This window comes from Myotis myotis, unplaced genomic scaffold (assembly GCF_014108235.1).
Source record: "Myotis myotis isolate mMyoMyo1 unplaced genomic scaffold, mMyoMyo1.p scaffold_m19_p_19, whole genome shotgun sequence".
Classification (NCBI taxonomy): domain Eukaryota; kingdom Metazoa; phylum Chordata; class Mammalia; order Chiroptera; family Vespertilionidae; genus Myotis; species Myotis myotis.
The window spans coordinates 13,819,029-13,837,173 of NW_023416323.1; the positions used below are offsets into that span (position 1 = coordinate 13,819,029).

The following is an 18,145-nucleotide window of genomic DNA, read 5'->3' on the forward strand; positions in this document are numbered from 1 at the left end:
CTGCTCAGCTCTGAACGGAATGTGCAGGGCCTCATGTGCCGACACTGCACACCAACCGCTGATGAGAGTGCTGCGGCCACGGGGTGGGCGGTATTAGCAGTCAGTTAGGACACGGAGATCAACAGCAAAGAAACAGCTAACACATCTTGGGGGCCACTGGTAATTGTTCCCAAACTGGTGAAACCAATGGCACCTTTGAGCCCTGATGTACAACTCTGATGAAAAACAAAAACTCAAAACATTCACCCTCTGCCCAGAGGTCTGGGACTGACCAGTGCAGACAAAAAAGGCCAAAGGAACAGCACTGAGGCCCAGGAGCAGCCGCGGGCAGCAGAGCCCAACACAGGCCGTGACGTCCCTTCACTCGAAAGCCACTTCCAGGCGGATCGAAGACTCAGCTTCGTGAAAGCGAGGTCTGACGAGCTTCAGAAGAAAATAAAGGAGAGCGTCTTTACGACCACCGGGAACAGAGGGTTTCTCAGCGACATAAAAAAATAAAGCACACACAGGAGACGGCTGTAGGCCAGATAGGACTACAGCACAACAACAGCTTCCGCGCACAGGAGGTGCCACCAACAAAGGGGACCATGGGTGCCACAGCCGGGCTCAGCATCGCACAGCTGGGGAACCCCCCGGACAGCTGCTGACTGAACAGCCGAGTCTTTGGAACAGGGACCTGTCTTCCAGGGAGAAGCGAGGCTTGGGTACGAGATGGTCATTCTTGGCCAGATGTGAAGGTGGTGACAGCCTGCCGTTACATGTGCCATCACACTCACTAGCATGAGACACGGGTCCCTGTATTGCAGCCCTTTGCCTAATTCCTAACTATGGTTCACTGGTCAAAATAAAAGGACTCCTTGAGGAGAAACCTATCAGAGCTCAGAGCAGCTATGAGTGAGAGGCCTTGGCAAGGTGTGAGCGGAGCAAACGTCACTCCTGAGTGCTATTCTGAGGCCTTCTTAACACGAGAAGGCTTAAACTTCAGTGTAAAACTTAAAAACCATTTATACTTATCTGTGCTTATAAGAGTAACAAGCTTACTGCGGAAGTACCAGCAGAGAGAGAACAGAAGAGGACATGAGATCATGTAGCGATAGCAGGAGTCAGTTCTGTGCCAAACATGCCCACATGTGACACCCATGCACACATGTGTATATGACACACACCAGCAGAGTTCCCTCATGCCATTAGTCTTGAAAATAAGGTTTCTAAGGTCTCACACTATTCTGCTGTTTGGATGGGTCACAATGCACATGCCATTCCCCATCACTGAGCAAGGGATTCCAATTTCTCACACTATAAATAATTCTGCAACAGCTATTTTTGGGCATCCACTTTTGACCACCTCTAATTTTTTTCTTTAAATAGATTCATAGAAACACTGGCCACACAATCCCACTGGCCTTACTGCATTGAGCATCAGCTCTTTAGGAATTTGCCAGTTTAGTAAAAAGGATGCAATCTTTGTTTCCCTGTTTCTCTCTTTTATCACTAGAAATGAAACGTCTTCTGTATTTTTTGGCTAGTTGTATTTCTTTTTTGTGACCTGCCTGTCATCTTAGCTCGAAGTTGACTGGCTCTGTGGGAAATTGACTTCCTGGGCTGCATGGTCAGCCCTGATTCTCGATTAGAGCGACACCTCAGAGAATTTCTACGCTCCACCGAGGCTGCAAACCTTGGGCAGCCCAGCCAATCCACATCAGGCTCTCTCTTCTGCTGTCCTACTGGAGATGTGTTTTCTTAAATAAATAGCTTTTAATGTTTGCCTCTGATAACGGTATCATGTGCTCATTGCAGAACAAAAAGGGAAGAGGCACTACCAGACACCCTGGCAATGTTCTGGTGATTTTCCCATGGCTCTTTCTCCCAGGTACCTAAGTACCCTCTACACATGCATTTATCTAAAACTAGGTAAATAGAGTTGACTATTTACTATGTCACTTTTCAACATTAACAGTGTATGATGCATATTCTTTGAAATAATCAGAGATGCCGTTTTGTTTCCTCATGTTCAGTTATCAGTCCTTTAAAATGACAAACTGCTCAGGGAAAAGCACCGAGAAGGCAGTAGGAGCTACGTGTTTGCTCAGCTCTGTCCCCGTGCCCCAGCGCCATCCTGTATCCCTGTTGTCATCTCTGTCCTCACCTCCATCCCATGCCCTCGTTTCCTCACATCTGCGTCTCCGTGTCCTCACCTGGGCCCTGTGTCCTCATCTCTGTTTTCTCAGGTGCAGCCTGTGCTCTGATCCCCACGCCCCCGTCTCAGCCCTGTCCTCACATCTGTGTCTTTACCCCCATGTCCTCAGCTCCGACAGCAGGGTTAATGTAAAGCCCTGAGGACCTGGGTCCTAGAATCGCCTGTGTGTGTGGGCCAACTTCTCTGAGGGTGTGGCAGTGCTCGGTGGACTCAGAGTCCAAAGGCACTGTGGCTGTCAGGAAAGTGTCGGGGTGGGGTCGGGGGAGGGCGCTTTGATTTCTTCCCTGAGAGGCAGCTGGGAGCCCTGGGGGCTGACAAGGAGCTCCCCACGTGTGCTCCCTGGCAGAACCGGGCTGCAGGGAAGGAGGCAGGCACACAGGGCAGGGAGGGCCACAGTGGCTGGAATGGAAGTGGGCAGCTTGTCTCCTGTCATCTAGACATGGAGGAGGCCACTGAGAGGAACTGGTTGGAGGAGGACCTGCCAGCTCCTGCCAGAATTCGAATTTGAATGGCAGGAGGGGCTGGCTAGGGAAAGGGTTAAGTTTAATTTATCCTGATTTCTATTTAATATCATGCTCTCCCCGTAGGAGCCGGCAGCTGTGAGCTGATTGCGCGCTCTCATTATGCAGTCTGTATCGCTAATGGCCTGTGACAAAGGCATGCGGCTTCCAGGCCTCACCCCCGAGAGCCAATTAAACACACATACTCCCTTCCTGTTTGCAGTGCATTACAATGAAATTAAACTGAATTTCAAAATCATTTTCTCCTAAAGACATCTCTTTACAATAATTAATGCATACTATTCCTTTTCAACTGAAATATTCATCAGGAGCAGTGACTAAAATGTTTGAACGCTGACTGCCCCACATTTTGCGTGGCTGTGCTCAGTCAGCCCTGCTATCGGCAAAATCCACAGGGTTTTGGTTCCTGTGCTTTTAAAGAAAAAATATCTGCAGCTTTTTATCTGAATTTTAAAATAAAAGAAGATGGCTACAAAGTAAGTCAGGTTTCCAAATTGGGACCATTTAGATGGCTAAAGAAGGGATGCATAAAAAGCACAATTAGTTCAAAAGTAGTATTTCCTAAATATCTGCATTTGAAGGACAATTATAGAGACAGACATGTATTAACACAGATGTTTATAGGTAAACCAGATGGGCGTGTGTTAATGTACTGACTACATCCTGTCACAGGCAGAGATAGGAGGGCCCAAAACAGGTCACCTGGACTCCTGAGTCCCCAAAATGGGGCCCTCTACTGACCAGCACCCCAAATTCTCCTGCCAGGGTTCCTGGGGCACTGGTCTCTGTTCTGGGGGCCAACACATATCCGATCTGCAAACCCTTCAGAACCCTCCACAAATCTGCTCTCTGCCCAGTGTGGAGGGACCAGGGGGACAGGACATGCCAACCACAGCTGCTAGGAAATACACTTCTGAGGGTACGTGAGAGAGAGAGCCATGATGGCTGTGGGACCACAGGGTGGACATGGGACTGGCTGGGGTCAGCAAGTCCAGCCCTAAGTGCCACCTGCACGGGGGCAGAAAGGGGGCCACTGATACCTCCCAGTAGGGCTTTCTATCTGTCCCTTCGCCCTCAAGCCCCCACTCGATGGGCCCACACAGCTCCCTGCTCTGTCACTTGGTGACCTCAGGCCCATGACAGCAGCAGACTGGAGAGTGGACATGGAATCCACCCCCTACAGATCCATGCTGACCTGAGCCTGTTGAGATGACATGTGTGCAAGTGTCAGCCCCAGGCAGCACATGGCACAGGGGTTACCAGGCTAAGGGCCATGGCCGTCTATTACACACCCTCTCTCCTGTCCTATTTGCACAGAGACCCCCGGCGGCATCTCATATCACCTGTGGCAGCTTCCTTTCTTCTGAGCTCTGCTCTCACAGAAGGATCAAGGCACGTTTCTGATCATGGGGCCACATCTGATGACATGTGAAAACAGGCCTTGCTTTTAGAAAATACTTCCTTGAGATTATTATGAACTAATGTGTGTCCAAGATATAAGTTTTAGAAATACAAACAGGCAAAAAGAAAAGGAGAAACCACCGAGAATCCCCCATCTAGGAGTTGGGAACCGATGTTCTTGTGTGTGTTTGGATGAGCACACACACTAGGGAATCATGCAGCTGCAAACCTAAACATCCCAGTGTCTGCCGGGCCCAAGGAGGTGGGGGGATGGAGGGACAGAAGGGGACAGAGTGAGGGACAGAAGGGTAGAGGGATGTGGGACGGGCGGGGGCAGGGGATGGAAGGTGCCTCAGATCAGGCTCTGGGTGTATGTCCCAGGTGACAGGATGCCAGTATGGGGGGTGGGGGAGGCACCAGAGCATTCCATCAGTGCTGCCCTTTTCTGCCCAGCGCTGGGGCCCCAGGTTATGACAGGTTTATACTTGCTCGCTTGGGCAGCTGACACAGAGTGCAGACTTTAGTAGGGAATAGGGAAAGGAATGACCCACACCACAAATAAACCACATTCCATCACACAACTTGATCCTGAGTGGAGGAAGGTAAATTTTCAAAGCATGATGGGCTAAGAGGGAGGGTGGGTGGAAGAGGGTGAGGAGGAACTCCTACTTTGAGTGCAGTGGTGACTGGAAAGGGGGTGTGCGTGTCCTGACCCAAGATGGGCAATGGGACCACCAGGAGGGGGCTGTGGCCTCAGGAGCCTCCTCTCAGAGGCTGAAAGGGATACAGCCACAAAGATGTGAGACACAAGTGCACCCCCAGCCCTGTCTCTGCCCTTGACGAAGATTCTGAGGTGTCCAGGTGTGGTGACAACCTGGGGTGGCCACGTCACACTCCTTCTCTTCCCTCAGGCCCCCTCCTCTGGTGGCTCTCCCTCTCTGCTCCAGCCCCTACCTGTTTTAAACCAGCCATCTGAGGTGAACGCTTTCTTCGTTTCTTCTGGTTTGCCCCAGTATTCACGGAACACAGTGGGTCCCCTGACCAAGAGCTCCCCTTCCTTCTCCTTGAATCCTGGGGTCACCTGTGGTGTGGGAGAGAAATGTGCACGTCAGAGCAACGCCTCCCAGGATGGGGTTTCCACCTGCCTTCCCTGTGCCCCTGCCCGACCTGAGGACCACCATGCTTTTCTGAAATTGAACATATTGTTGGGTGATTGAGAAGCACAGCTTTCAACACAGAAACTCAATCAGAGCTGCTCCCTCAGCTCACCCTGCCCTGGGTGGGGCTGTGGGTCATCTCTTCATCCTCAAATAGCTCCATCCTGTAGACTGTAGATTGAGTAAGTGGCCAGGGCTCAGAGCTTGGACCTGGCTGGATTAGCTGTCCGCTTCTAAAAGCCATGTTCTTAGCTTCCCATTAAATCCTGTGTCCAGGGTATTTCTCAGACAAACCATGGAACCCAGGAGAAGCAAGCAGCAGCCCGTGCCCTGCCTGTGGCAACTGGAGCAGCTCCGAGTTGGTAGCACCCGCTGGAGAGCCTTTTGGAGGTGCTGCTTTGCTTGGTGAAAAGGAAGCTGACAGAGCAGTCTACGGACAGGGCGGCTCCAGGAGGAAGACTTGGGAGCCAGGAGACACTGGCACTGGAATTCACGTGGTCGTGGAAGGCAGGGAAGCTCAGTGCTTCTCTAGTGTGACCACAGTGAAGGGCAGCAGGGAGACTGGGTTTTATAAGAAACTGAGCAGGGGCTTCCATGGTGCCAGGAAAAGCACCTGCAGAGGAGGCACCTGTGAGGTCACAGGTCCGTCCTCTGGTAAGCCACCGCTGGCCTATTGGAGAACCCAACACTCCTCACTTAGTAAGAGAACTAGTAGTCAGAAAACCAGCAAGGCTGTGGAAGAACTTAACCATCTGCATCTAATTGACATTTACACTCCAGCCCAAACTAGCAGAACCAACATTAACAAGCAGGACCCATATTCTGGGCCATAAGACATACCTTAACAAATTAAAACAACAACAACACTGAAATCATATCAAGCATGTTTTCTGATCAAAAGCTAGAAATCAATAACAGAAAAATCTCTAAACCCTTGGAAAATAAATATCACACTTATAAATAATCCATGAGTCAAAGGAGATGTCTTAAGGAAAATTATAAAATATTTTGAACTGAATGAAAATACAACCCACCAACAAGGGGGGAGTACAACTAAAGCAGTGCTTAGAGGGAAGTTTATATAATTAAATACATATATTAGAAAAGAGAGAAGGTCTCAAATCAATAACCTAAAGTTTCAACTTAAGAAACCAGCAGTTCAATGGGTACTAGGAGCCGAGAGCGAACCCCAGAGAGCCCTGAGCAGCCCCAGCACCGTTGGCCTAGTTACCATACACCGGGAGGAGCTGCAGCTTCTACAGCCTGCCACCACCACCTCAGGGCTGCCCACACCAAGCCTGGCACCATGAGCAGTGGTGCAGGGAATGGAGGTCCTGGCGACCTCACATCAGCGGTGCCTGCTGGCAGGGCCAAGAAGGTTTTGGGAAACGAAAAGGGAGCCCACTGTATGGGAGAACATATTTGGCAATGATACATCTTATAAAGGGTGAATATCCAAAATATATAAGGAACTCATACAACTTAATGAAAGGCAGATAAACAATCCAATTAGAAAATGGACAAAGGACCTAAATAGACATTTCTCCAAAGAGGACATACAGATGACCAAGAAAAAATGCTCAAAGTCACTGATCATTAGAGAGATGCAAATTAAAATGACAAGGAGGTATCACCTCATACCTGTCAGAATGGCTACCATCAACAAATCACAAATGCTGGCGAGGGTATGGAGAAAAGGGAACCCTAGTACACTGCTGTTGGGAATGCAGAATGGTGCAGCCATTATGGAAAACAGTATGGAGTTTCCTCAAAAAAGTAAATATGGATCGGCCATTAGACCCAGTGATTCCACTTCCAGAAATATATCCTAAGAAACCTGAAACACCAATCAGAAAGAATGTATGCACCCCTATGTTTATAGCAGCACAAATTATAATAGTTAAGTTCTGGAAATAGCCCAAGTGCCCATCAGCAGATGAGTGGATAAAAAAGCTGTGGTACATCTACACCATGGAATACTATGCAGCAGTAAAAAAGAAGGACCTCTTACCCTTTGAGACAGCATGGAGGGACGTGGAGAGTATCATGCTAAGTGAAATAAGTCAGAAGAAGACAAGTATCACATGATCTCACTCATATGTGGAATCTAAATAACAAAATAAACTGATAAATGGAGTGGATCCAGAGACATGGAAGCATGGAACAGAGTGCGGAAACACAGATGGAAGGTGAGGGAGGGTGAGTGGATGGGAGGTAATCAACCAAAGACCTTGTATGCATATATACAGAACTCATGGACACAGACAGTTGGGTGGTGAGTGCCTGGGACGGGCATAGGCTGGAGGGGGTCAATGGGGAAAAGGGGGGACATATGTAATACTTTCAACAATAAAAATAAAAATAAAAAGTTTTGGGAACAGTAAAATGGTTCAATGTAAGAAAGAGATATGGTTTCATCAACAGGAATGACACCAAGGAAGATGTATTTGTACACCAGACTGCCATAAAGAAGAATAACCCCAGGAAGTACCTTTGCAGTGTAAGAGATGCAGAGACTGTGGAGTTTGATGTTGTTGAAGGAGAAAAGGGTGTGGAGGCAGCAAATGTTACAGGCCCTGGTGGAGTTCCAGGAAACATGCAAGGCAGTAAATATGCAGCAGACAGTAACCATTCCAGACACTATCCACCTTGCAGGGGTCCTCCGTGCAAATACTAGCAGAACTACCTGAACAGTGAGAGTGGGGAAAGAATGAGAGATCCAAGAGTGCTCCCAAAGCCAGGCCCAACAGCACCTGCCCTACTGCAGGCAACAGTTCCCACCTTATTGCATGCGGACACCCTATGGGCATCGACCACAGTATTCCAACCCTCAGGTGCAAGGAGAAATGATGGCGGGTGCTGACAACCAGAGTGCAGGAGAACAAGGTAGGCCAGTGAGACAGAATATGTATTAGAGCTACAGACCATGATTAACTGGGGTTCTCCTCACCAAAACAGCCTAGAAAGAACAACAATGAAGTAGATAAGAAAATGCTAAACCACAAGCTGGCAGAGACAAAAGCAGCTGATCCACCGGCCCAGAATTCATCCGCTCCCAAGGCTGAGCAGAGCGGGGGTGAATAAATGCTAGCTTACCATCTCTACCATCTGGTTTAGTCATCCATCAAGAAGAAATGAATATGAAATTCAGCAATAAGAAATGAACAAAAGATTAGAACTGAAGACCTTAGGCTAGGGTCTAAAAGTGGGGAAACTTTTTTCTGCCGATGGCCATTTGGATATTTATTAACATCATTTGCAGGCCATACAAAATTACCAACTTAAAAATTTGCCTGCTACATTTGGTCAAACATTTAACTCACCCCTAAGGCCTCGGCAGGGCCAGCCCAAATGATTCGCAGGCCTTACACGACCTGCAGGCTGGATGTTCCCTACCTCTGCCTTCAGTGCTTGCTTTTTGCCCGTTAACCAGACAGCTAGGACTATCCGCATTATCTATACAGCATGGGGTTTTTATTATTTTTACCTGTAGAAGTCTCATTTTGGTAATGACAAATGAGGCTTTTATTTCTTAAAAGCCTGGTTTTTCTTAATATATCTTTAAAGGTTTTTAAAATTGTTTCATATTTGGTCAAATTAAGATTTTTAAGGACCTTATTTTTAATTTGTAATAAAAATTCAACAAACTGCAAGCACCTGTTAATAAAAGGCCTTAAATAATTGTTTGTGTAAAAACAAGAAAAAAAGAAACTAGAAAAAGAGAAAGCAATTGCAAAAAAAAAATAAAAAAAGAAAAAGAAACAATTATGATAAGACAGAAACTAGGATTAAAAAGAGAAAAGCAATAGAGGAAATTTAATAAATCCAATAAAGCTAGTTCTTTGAAGAAAGATTAACAAAACAGTTAAACTTCTAGCAACAATAACAAAGAAAAAAGAAATGGAAGACACAAATGACTAGTATGAGCAATGGGAAGGGTATCACTTCAGACTCTACATATATTAAAAGATTAATAATGAAAAACTCTATGCACATAAATTTGGCAACTTAAATGAAATTGAATTCAGTTAAAATCTTCTAAAAAAGAAACCTCTAGACCCAGATGGTAAATTCTATCAAATATTATAAAAACACAAAACTCCAATTACACACAAACTCTTCTAGAAAATAGAAGAGGGAACATTTCCTGACTCATTTTATGACACCAGCATCACCGATGCCTCGTGATACACTGACCAGCCTTCAAGCACAGCAGCTGCCAGCACACAGGCTCTGTGGTCACAGACATGTAGAGTACAAAGTTGGGGTCTTCTGGAACCAAAACCAACTCTCTTTCAACTAGAGCCCCAGAGTCCCATTCAATCCCATCAATCCAGCTCAATCCCATTCAACACTTAATCTGAGCCCCTTCTTAGATTTACCTGACTACCACAGGGTAAATACCATAAAGATGGGCAGATTCACCAATTCTAACTTTTGCACAGATTTGCCAAGGGCGTCTCTGGTCTCAGGAAAGTACATATCAAGTAACTAAGATATGTCATCATTTTCTTCTGTTTTAAAAAAATATACTTCTTAGAGGCAGAGCAGCCTCAAACAGATTGTCAAACTGCAGCGGGAAGGCCGGGGAGGGTTGGGTGGCAGGAGGGAGGGGGGTAAGAGATCAACCGAAGGACTTGTATGCATGCATATAAGCATAACCAATGGACATAAGACACTGGGGGGTGGGGGAGGCCAGGGGACTGTCAAGGGTGGGGAAAAAAAGGGACACATATGTAATACCCTTTGTAATACTGTAAGCAATAAAAAAAAATATATATATATATACTTTTTTTAAACAAATATATTTTAATGATTTTTTAGAGAGAGAAAGGGAGGGGGATAGCGAGTTAGAAACATCGATCAGCTGCTTCCTGCACACCCCCTACTGGGGATGTGCCTGCAACCAAGGTACATGCCCTTGATTGGAATCGAACCTGGGACTCTTCAGTCCGTAGGCCGACGCTCTATCCACTGAACCAAACCGGTTAGGGCTAAAAATATATATATTTCTATTCATTTCAGAGAGGAAAGAAGGAGACATTGATCTCAATGATGGAAGAGAGTGACTGATCCGCTGCCTCCTGCACGCCCACACAGGGGATCGAGCCCGTAACCTAGGCATGTGCCCTGACTGGGAATCCAATTGTGATCTCCTGGTTCATAGGTTGACGCTCAGCCACTGGGCCATGCCAGCCAGGCTGTCATCATTTTCTTTCTTTCTTTTTTTAATCCTCACCTGAGTATATTTTTCCCATTGATTTTTAGAGAGAGTAGAGAGAAGGAAAGACAAAATATTGATGTGAGAGAAACACATCAATTAGTTAGTTGCCTCCTGCACGCACCCCGACCAGGACCTGAGGTGGGGAAGAGCCTGCAACCAAGGTACATGTCCTTGACTGGAATTGAACCTGGGACCCTTCGGTCCACAGGTCGACACTCTATCTACTGAGTCAACCTGCTAGGGCTATCATCATTTTCTTTATGCTAAAAAAGACAAGGCATTTTCATTTCTTGGGGGAGAGGGAAAAATGAATCACCAGATAGAGCTCTAAACGCTCACACACCTATTACACATTTGCTTATGTCATACTAACTATTGGACAGACCTTGACAGTAAGGCCAAATTAATATTGGTGGTTGATGTAAATTTTAGAGACAAGGGTATGATGGGATATCAAGAGTGAAGATAAACCAGAAGGAGAATGGCCTGATAAAAATATCAGCGAGAAATAATAAACTAAAATCCTATATAATAAAAGCCTAATGTGCAAATTGTTCAACCGGGAGTTCAACTGCTTGCTATTACGTGTGCTGACCACCAGGGTGCGGCGTGGAACATGGTGGGTATTGGTGATGCGGTGCTGGCAGCAGGCGGCAGTGGAGGTGCTGCCCGCCCCGATGGGCCCCAATGAGAGCAGGACTGCAGTGGAATGGTGAAGCAGGTAAGTGGGCGACGCCAGGCCAAGGCAGGTGCAAGCAGGGGCCCGACTGCCCTGCCGATTGCCCTGCAGAGGGTGACCAGCGGCAGGCAGGCCCTGAAAGCCCAACCAGGGCTGGGCCCTGGGCTGGGATGGGGAAGTGGAGGTGGGTGGTGGCAACCAAACTCCTGCGGCACCCAGGAGGGGGGCTGCGGCCTCTCACCGGCTACCTGGGGGCTGGGGTGGTGGGGACAGCGATGTGGTGAGAATGTGGGGTGTCCCTGAGCTTGCTCTCACGCCCCCTGTTTCCCTCCCCTGGGATGCCAGGGGTCCCATGCCCTCCTACCCTCCATCCCCCTCCCCGTGCCCAGCCTGCCCTGCACCCTCCGGGTGAGCTGGGCCGCAGCCGCCGGGACTGCAGGGGCGCCAGTTGGGCTCCCTGTGGGTTCACGCAGGAGCTGGTCTGCAAGGCCGGCCAGGAGAGAGCGTGCTGCCTGCCTGGCTTCCGTGCGGCACTGCTGGGAGGCCCAGAGGCCGACCCTGTGCCCCAGCCTGCAGTGTCTGGCAGCGCTCACCACATCTCTGTATGGAAACTCAGGCGCCATGACTCAGGCGGAGGGGGGCACGTGGGGACTGCCCAGGGCCCAGAGGTCAGCTGGGACCTGCCCTTCCACGCCAGACACTTGCGCTTTGATCGCCAACCAGGTCTAGGGACCGCACCCATGCACGGATTTCATGCACCGGGCCTCTAGTAGTGTACAACAGCAAACACTGCCTTGAACTAAAATCTATCACTCATGTCACTAGGCCATGTGCAGAGCCAGAGCCCTGAAGGGGTTTCTGCTGGGACTCCTCAGAACCACTTGGGGTTCACACCCTCATGTGCTAGGACAAGAAGCAGGGCTGGGTGGTTGGTCAGTGGGGCCCACTCCCCAAGCTCTGGGGACCAGCTGTTCCTGAGGGTGTTTCGGGTGCAGGTTGGATGGGCATGCAGCCAGACCCTGGGTGCCTGGCAGTCTCACATGACTTCATGCCACACCTGCTTTCTACACGGCAATAAAAATCTAGGCTGTGTTCACAAGGGACTCCCCGTCTTTGTGCCTACAGGAACATCGATTGAGTGAGGGCCTCTCCACTTACTATGACCAGCGCCAAGCCTGAGAGCTGACAACACAAGAATGAACACTTCCTCATCTGAAGCAGCCTGAATCCCACTCTCACAGACTGCAGTGCCTGCCCCAACTCTAACCCCTGTTCCACTGGCCTAGTGACCTGCTGGAAGCAGCACTGCACTCTCCTCTATCAGCGGCAGGTGTTGCTGGCAACAGGTGGAACCCCTGACACCTGCCCGATCCATGATGAGAAGACAGCTCTGCCCCTCTGTGGTGGAGGGCATACTAGAAGGTGCCGGAATCCAGGCTGGTGAGCAGGTGCAGTACACAAGGTACAGCACCTGTGCCTAATGGCCCCTCCTTGACTGTGGGCTCCCCTTGTATCCTGATGAAGGGCTGCCTAGCCAAGCATTGCCCACTGCTTAGACCAGAAAGAACTGGCCACCCACATAGGGATGAGCCAATGGGAGGAAGGTGGGACTTCTTGCCTTGTATTTCAGAGCAAAGGTATTTGGGGGCAAGCTCTGGTTGACAGCTGGAAAGAGAGGCACAGGGCTGCTGAGTGCTCTCAGGCAGTCACCTGGAATATCAGGGTGACAAATGTGATTCTCTTTTTCGGGTCATGCTGCCTCCTACTTGGCCCCTGATAGAGGTGGCGGACTTCACCACAACTCAAGAGGGATGGAACTGTCAGCTGTTTGTCTGAAGTGAGTGCGTCTGTGGGGAAGGCACCATTACCATCGTGGGGCAGAGCGTTCCAGGCCCCACTATGGGTCAGGTGCAGCAGTTGGCGGCACACGTAGCGACAGATGGCCGTGACAGGGGAGGGGACTGGAGATGCTGGTGGCGTGGGCAGGAGAGGCAACAGAGCAGTCTGCTGTCCAGAGCGACAGCCTGCATATGGATAAGATATGAGATAATTAATTTTTAAGAAGAAATAAAAGGAAACAGAGCTCACAGCACCTTTCTGCTCTAGCCAATGCACATCCACATGGGTCTCTGCACCTTCAGCAAGAGGAGAGGATTCTGTGTGGTGGCCTGGCTATCCTCTGTGTTACATACAGCTGTGAAGCCCTTTATCTGCTGATGGACCCCATTGTTGCTGGCTGGTGCTCGGCTCTCATGTAAGCAAGCAATTTCAAAAAATAAAAATAAATAAATAAAGAGAGTGTGCGACGTGCAGAGTTTACAGGCAGGAGCCAGCTGGAGGCTGCAGCACATGAAAGATGCATGGCAGCAAACAAAGCCATGCGTTAACCCAGCCCAGCAGGGAGGGCGCAGCCAGAGGAAGCCTCGAAGGTGAAACTACTTCAAATGGTGCCGGAGAACCTCCCAGTGGGGGAGGGCGCCTGCTCTACCAGTGCCTGAAGTCCCACCAAAGTTGCAAGAATCAGGAAGTGCTGGCAGCAGAGCCACAGACAACAGGGACAACTGAGCTGCTGGGGTGCTGGTCAGCCAGGGCAGCCACACACTCAGGGGCATGGAGACACGATGGTGTCACTGCATAACAACCTGCAGTGAGCCCAGGCTATATTCTGTGGGGCACCCAGGACAAGTTGCCCTCCTGACCCATATATACCTGCCCCTCAGGCAGCACAGCTCTTGGGTGATGTGAGCTTGTGAGAACCCCTTGCTCTGGGCCTGGAGGAGTTAACAGGGGTCTCCTGTTGTCTGGGAAGTTCTGCATGGCCTGCGGGACACCTACCCCGCGCTGCGTTTGCCAGGATGGGTGCCATTACTGCTGACACCTGTCTGCTGATCTTGGCAGCAACATGAGGGTTGGTGTCCAGCCCAGAGGGGTCTCCTCATGTGCTAGTTGGATGAAAGGAAGGAATGGATGGGAGAGGCTGAGGCCACAGCTCCCACAGCAGGCTGGCTCCAGGGAGTTCTCAGTGATGTCCTCCCTGAACCTCCACGTTCGCTGTACGCTCACCATTACCACGCGGCACACTTCCGCTTAGTAGGCACTTCTCTCTTTGGTAACTGCTACCTGCACGGACATCATGCCTATCATCCAGGTGCACAGACCTGCTTCAAGACCTGTCTGTCCTCAGGACAAACCAAGGAAACACCTGCCCCAGACTGAACCTGCAGTGGAGAAAGGTGCTACATGTGACATCATGAGGTCAGTACACAAGGGGAACACCACAGCGTGGGAGAGGTTGGATAAGATGCTGGTCCTGTGGGTGTTTTGGGTGAAGGGCCATGGCGCACAGCGCAGAGGAATCCTGTGTGTGGAGAAAGAACAGTGGATGTTAACAGTAAGTGATCTGGGTGAGGGGTGTGCAGGTGTTTTTTGTACTGTTATTTTTGCAACTTTTCTATAAATTTATTACCAAATTAAAAGTAAAAACCTATAAAGTAAAAGTAAAAAACAAACAAACCATTTGAAACAAATCATCTCAGCCATCCTAACTTACGAACATTAAAGAGTCAGTCCTTACCAGTTTGGGCTGCACTAACTGGGAACTCACAGTGTATCAGACAGGAACTGGAAGGGTTTTCCTTGGCAAATCTCTGTTTCAGAGACAGTATCAACAATTTTCAGCAGCAGGTTCACAATCCGTGTAGGAACTGAGCAGACTGCAGCCTCCTGCAGCATGAGGCCACCCTACACCGACAGTTCACGGGTACCGTAGCTTCCTCCTTTTCTTATTAGTAATCATGGTCCCCAACGAGGCCAGTGCTAGTTCCTGTTTCCGCTGCAACATGCCACTGAAATGGACTAAAATGAGTTCCTTCAGGATGGCCGGGGCCTCAGTTTGCATACCTTTAGGCCTAACCCTGCCCGTGGCTCGTCCTGCATGCTGCAGTGCTGATGGGCTGGTGGAGACACAGAAGCGCAGCTGTGATCTGCTGGGAGCTGAGGCCACATCTCACAGAGCGGGAGGCCCAGATGGAAAGTTCCATGTAGGCAACTGCCTGAGCACTGCTTCATTCGTACTCTACAAAGTCTTGGGGGGAGAGGACTTTGAGTCTCCACTTTTAAAGGCTAAAGATAGATTGACAAATGCCATCAAACACAGGAAGGAGGTGTCACTCTACCCATGAGTGAGACCCCAAAGCCCGTTTCTGGTCTGCGGCCCTTGAAGGTAACAACCTCGAGAGCAAGTGTCCTACTGCACTGAAGGTGGGGTCAAGCAAACAGTGCCAGGGCGGGGCCACCTTCAAGAAAGGCACAGGGAGAAAGAGGCAGGGCCCTGCAGCCGGGACTTAACCAGGGGTCCCTCCTGTGGCCCTGGTTACCCCAGAGGTGGCCCTTGCCGAGCACAGCCTCACTGGTCACATGACTAAACACTAGGTCCAGGACCAAACCCCTGTGTGGGACAACAGGCCCTCTGGTGTGTCTTCCCATGGAGGGGCCCTGAGACTCCACGCAGCCATCAGGGCAGCTACAGTCTGGACTGTCTGTCCTCCGATCCCTTCACTGAGTTGAAAATGTTCTAGAACACACCCTCATGAGTGCCAAATCCCCTTATGTTCACATTTAGACAGCTGGGGTGTACCTGCACGGAACTCACCACCAGACCCAGCTCCCTTATGCCCTCTCCTATCTCCATGGCCTAGCCAGTGGCACCCATTCCCCTGCAGCCCCCACCCTGTGGAACGATTGCTTCCTTCTCCCTGGTTGTCAAGCGCTCTGGGCCAGGGCTGCGGCTTTTTCTATTTTAAGCAAGTTTCTGCGCACAACTCTCTGTAGATGGAAACAATCAAAGACGGGAGAGGAGCTGTCAGATGGCCGGCTGCCTGCCACAACAGGTGCGAGTTACTTAAAATTGTATGGTCATTTAGGAGGGTGATGCTCCCCCCTACCCTTCCTCTCTGGCAGCATCCCTGCGACTTCCAGTAGAACAGGTGCACATGGAGGCCGAGCCATCAGGCGATCGGCACCTGGCGGAGGCAGTAGTCATGGATCCTGCTGCTGTGCCACTAGCATCTGATGGATCCACAAATCCTCACTGTTCCTCTCTGTTGGGGACCTCCTGATGAGCAGTGTCCCTGGAACCCACAGCCTGGCCTGAATTCTCCGCTGGCCATTCCTGACCTGGCACACAGGCTAAGCATCCATGGGGGAGGCAGTCATCAAATGCAGGGAGGGCTGGTGACCAGGGGATAAGCGGGAGTCCACGAGGAGGTGGCGGTATTGGGAGGCAGTGCAGGGCACAGGCTGAGAGCCAGAAAAGGACCCCATGGTATGGGTGTGGCTGACGCCTTGGACCAGCAGGGCAGAGGCAAGAGCCCTGGCAGAGGGTGGTCAGGGAGTGACAGCAATGGCTCGGACCCCCAGGGTGGTAGTGGAGGAGCAAGACTGTGTCTAGATGTTATCACATCTGGGAACAGAGGCTGAGAGAGTGAGAACCTGGTGAGGGCCCAGGTAAGAGGTGTTCTTGGGTACACAGAATGCCTACTTTTTGACATCATTCTAAAATTTCCATAAATTATACTTCAAAGCATCCAAATTCCACCTATTTGCACGCACAAAAACATTCAACAACAATCTCCTCAGTCCTCCCATTTCAGATGTGGAAACTGGGGCCCATAGAGCATGGCTTGCACCCAGCCCCTCCTGGCACATGAGGTGCAGAGGGGGACTGACCAGCCCAGCAGTGCCCATGAAGAAGGATAAGCTGGAATAAGGACTCACTACTGTCATCTTTTGAAACCTCTGAGTAACAGAAATCAGTCACAGGTGATGTCTAGTATGGATATCAGCTGTAGAGAAAATCATTTCCTTTCTTCTTCTTTTTTTTGGGGGGGGGGTGGGGTTAATTCTCACCTGAGGATATTTTTCCATTGATTTTTTTAGAGAGAATGGGAGGGAGGGGGAGAGACACAGAGAGAGAAACACTGATGTGAGACACCTCAATTGTTTGCCTCATGCACGTGCCCCAACTGGTGCTGGGGATCGAGCCTACAACCGAGGTAACGTGCCGTAACCAGACTCAAACCTGTGACCCTTCAGTCCGAGGGCCAAAGCTCTATCCACTGAGCCAAACCAGCCAGGATGAACATCATTTCCCTTGAAATAAAAATTCCACTTCCCACTAATCCTAAACTTTTCTGTGACTCCCCTTCACTTATGAGCAGCACATCTGTAGCTATTAAAATCTTCACTGAAATAAGACAATGGACAGTGTTTCTGCTTCACTCTTGTGAATTTTAGAATCACATAGAAACTAAGAGAGCACCACCAGTGACTTCAGTAGAAATGAGTAACCTTAGTTCAAAGGGTCCTGTGGACCTGCCCAAAGAGCCCTAGCGAGGCTCCTGGCGTGGCCACACCTGCCCCGGAAGTGTGTGTTGGTGTCACTCTGAGTAGGCACCAGGGTCCTGCCAGCACAGAATTTTTAAACAGATCCCACCTATAGTGACTTCTGTTTTAACTTGAGTTGTCCTTAGCCAATGCGGTCATGACCCACCTCAAAGTAACACCAGTGCATGGAGCGCAGGGAGAAGCCAGGCAGAGCACTGGAGATCAGGGCACACTGGGCCCTGGTTGCCCACTCACACTGTCCACAGTGGCACCCTTGGTAAATACCAGCCAGCATCCCCACCTTCCAGGAGGGCCAACCCCAAGCAGTAGGGATTCCACCTCCAAAGCACAGAGACCCAAACCCCTGTGACTGGCCTGCTGGGTGGTCATGACCGTGCAACGCTCATGTGCCACCATGGAAAACAGAGTGGCTCACCCTGGTGTCCTTCTCGTTTCCTTCCGCGTGGAGGATGTAGGGGCAGCCCTCCTTCTGTGGGTTTTCTGAGACAATTCGTACCTCAACGCCTGGCAGCGGGGTCCCCACAGAACCTGCAAGGAGAGGAGAAATATGAGAGAAAGAAG

The 18,145-nt window shown here is 49.9% G+C and overlaps 1 protein-coding gene and 1 pseudogene across 2 annotated transcripts in view; one reads left to right on the plus strand and one right to left on the minus strand.

The window, feature by feature from the left end:
* ACSF3 (acyl-CoA synthetase family member 3) overlaps window positions 1–18,145 on the minus strand; it is an 80,316-nt gene that overhangs the window by 15,770 nt on the left and 46,401 nt on the right. For both annotated transcript variants that reach the window (XM_036346369.1, XM_036346368.1), the window contains 2 exons: window positions 18,000–18,112; window positions 5,074–5,200 (listed from right to left, as the gene is read on the minus strand). In XM_036346369.1, the coding sequence (XP_036202262.1) occupies window positions 5,074–5,200; window positions 18,000–18,112 (240 nt within the window). The remainder of the gene's footprint in view (window positions 1–5,073; window positions 5,201–17,999; window positions 18,113–18,145) is intronic.
* Window positions 7,435–8,206, plus strand: LOC118674688 (annotated as a pseudogene).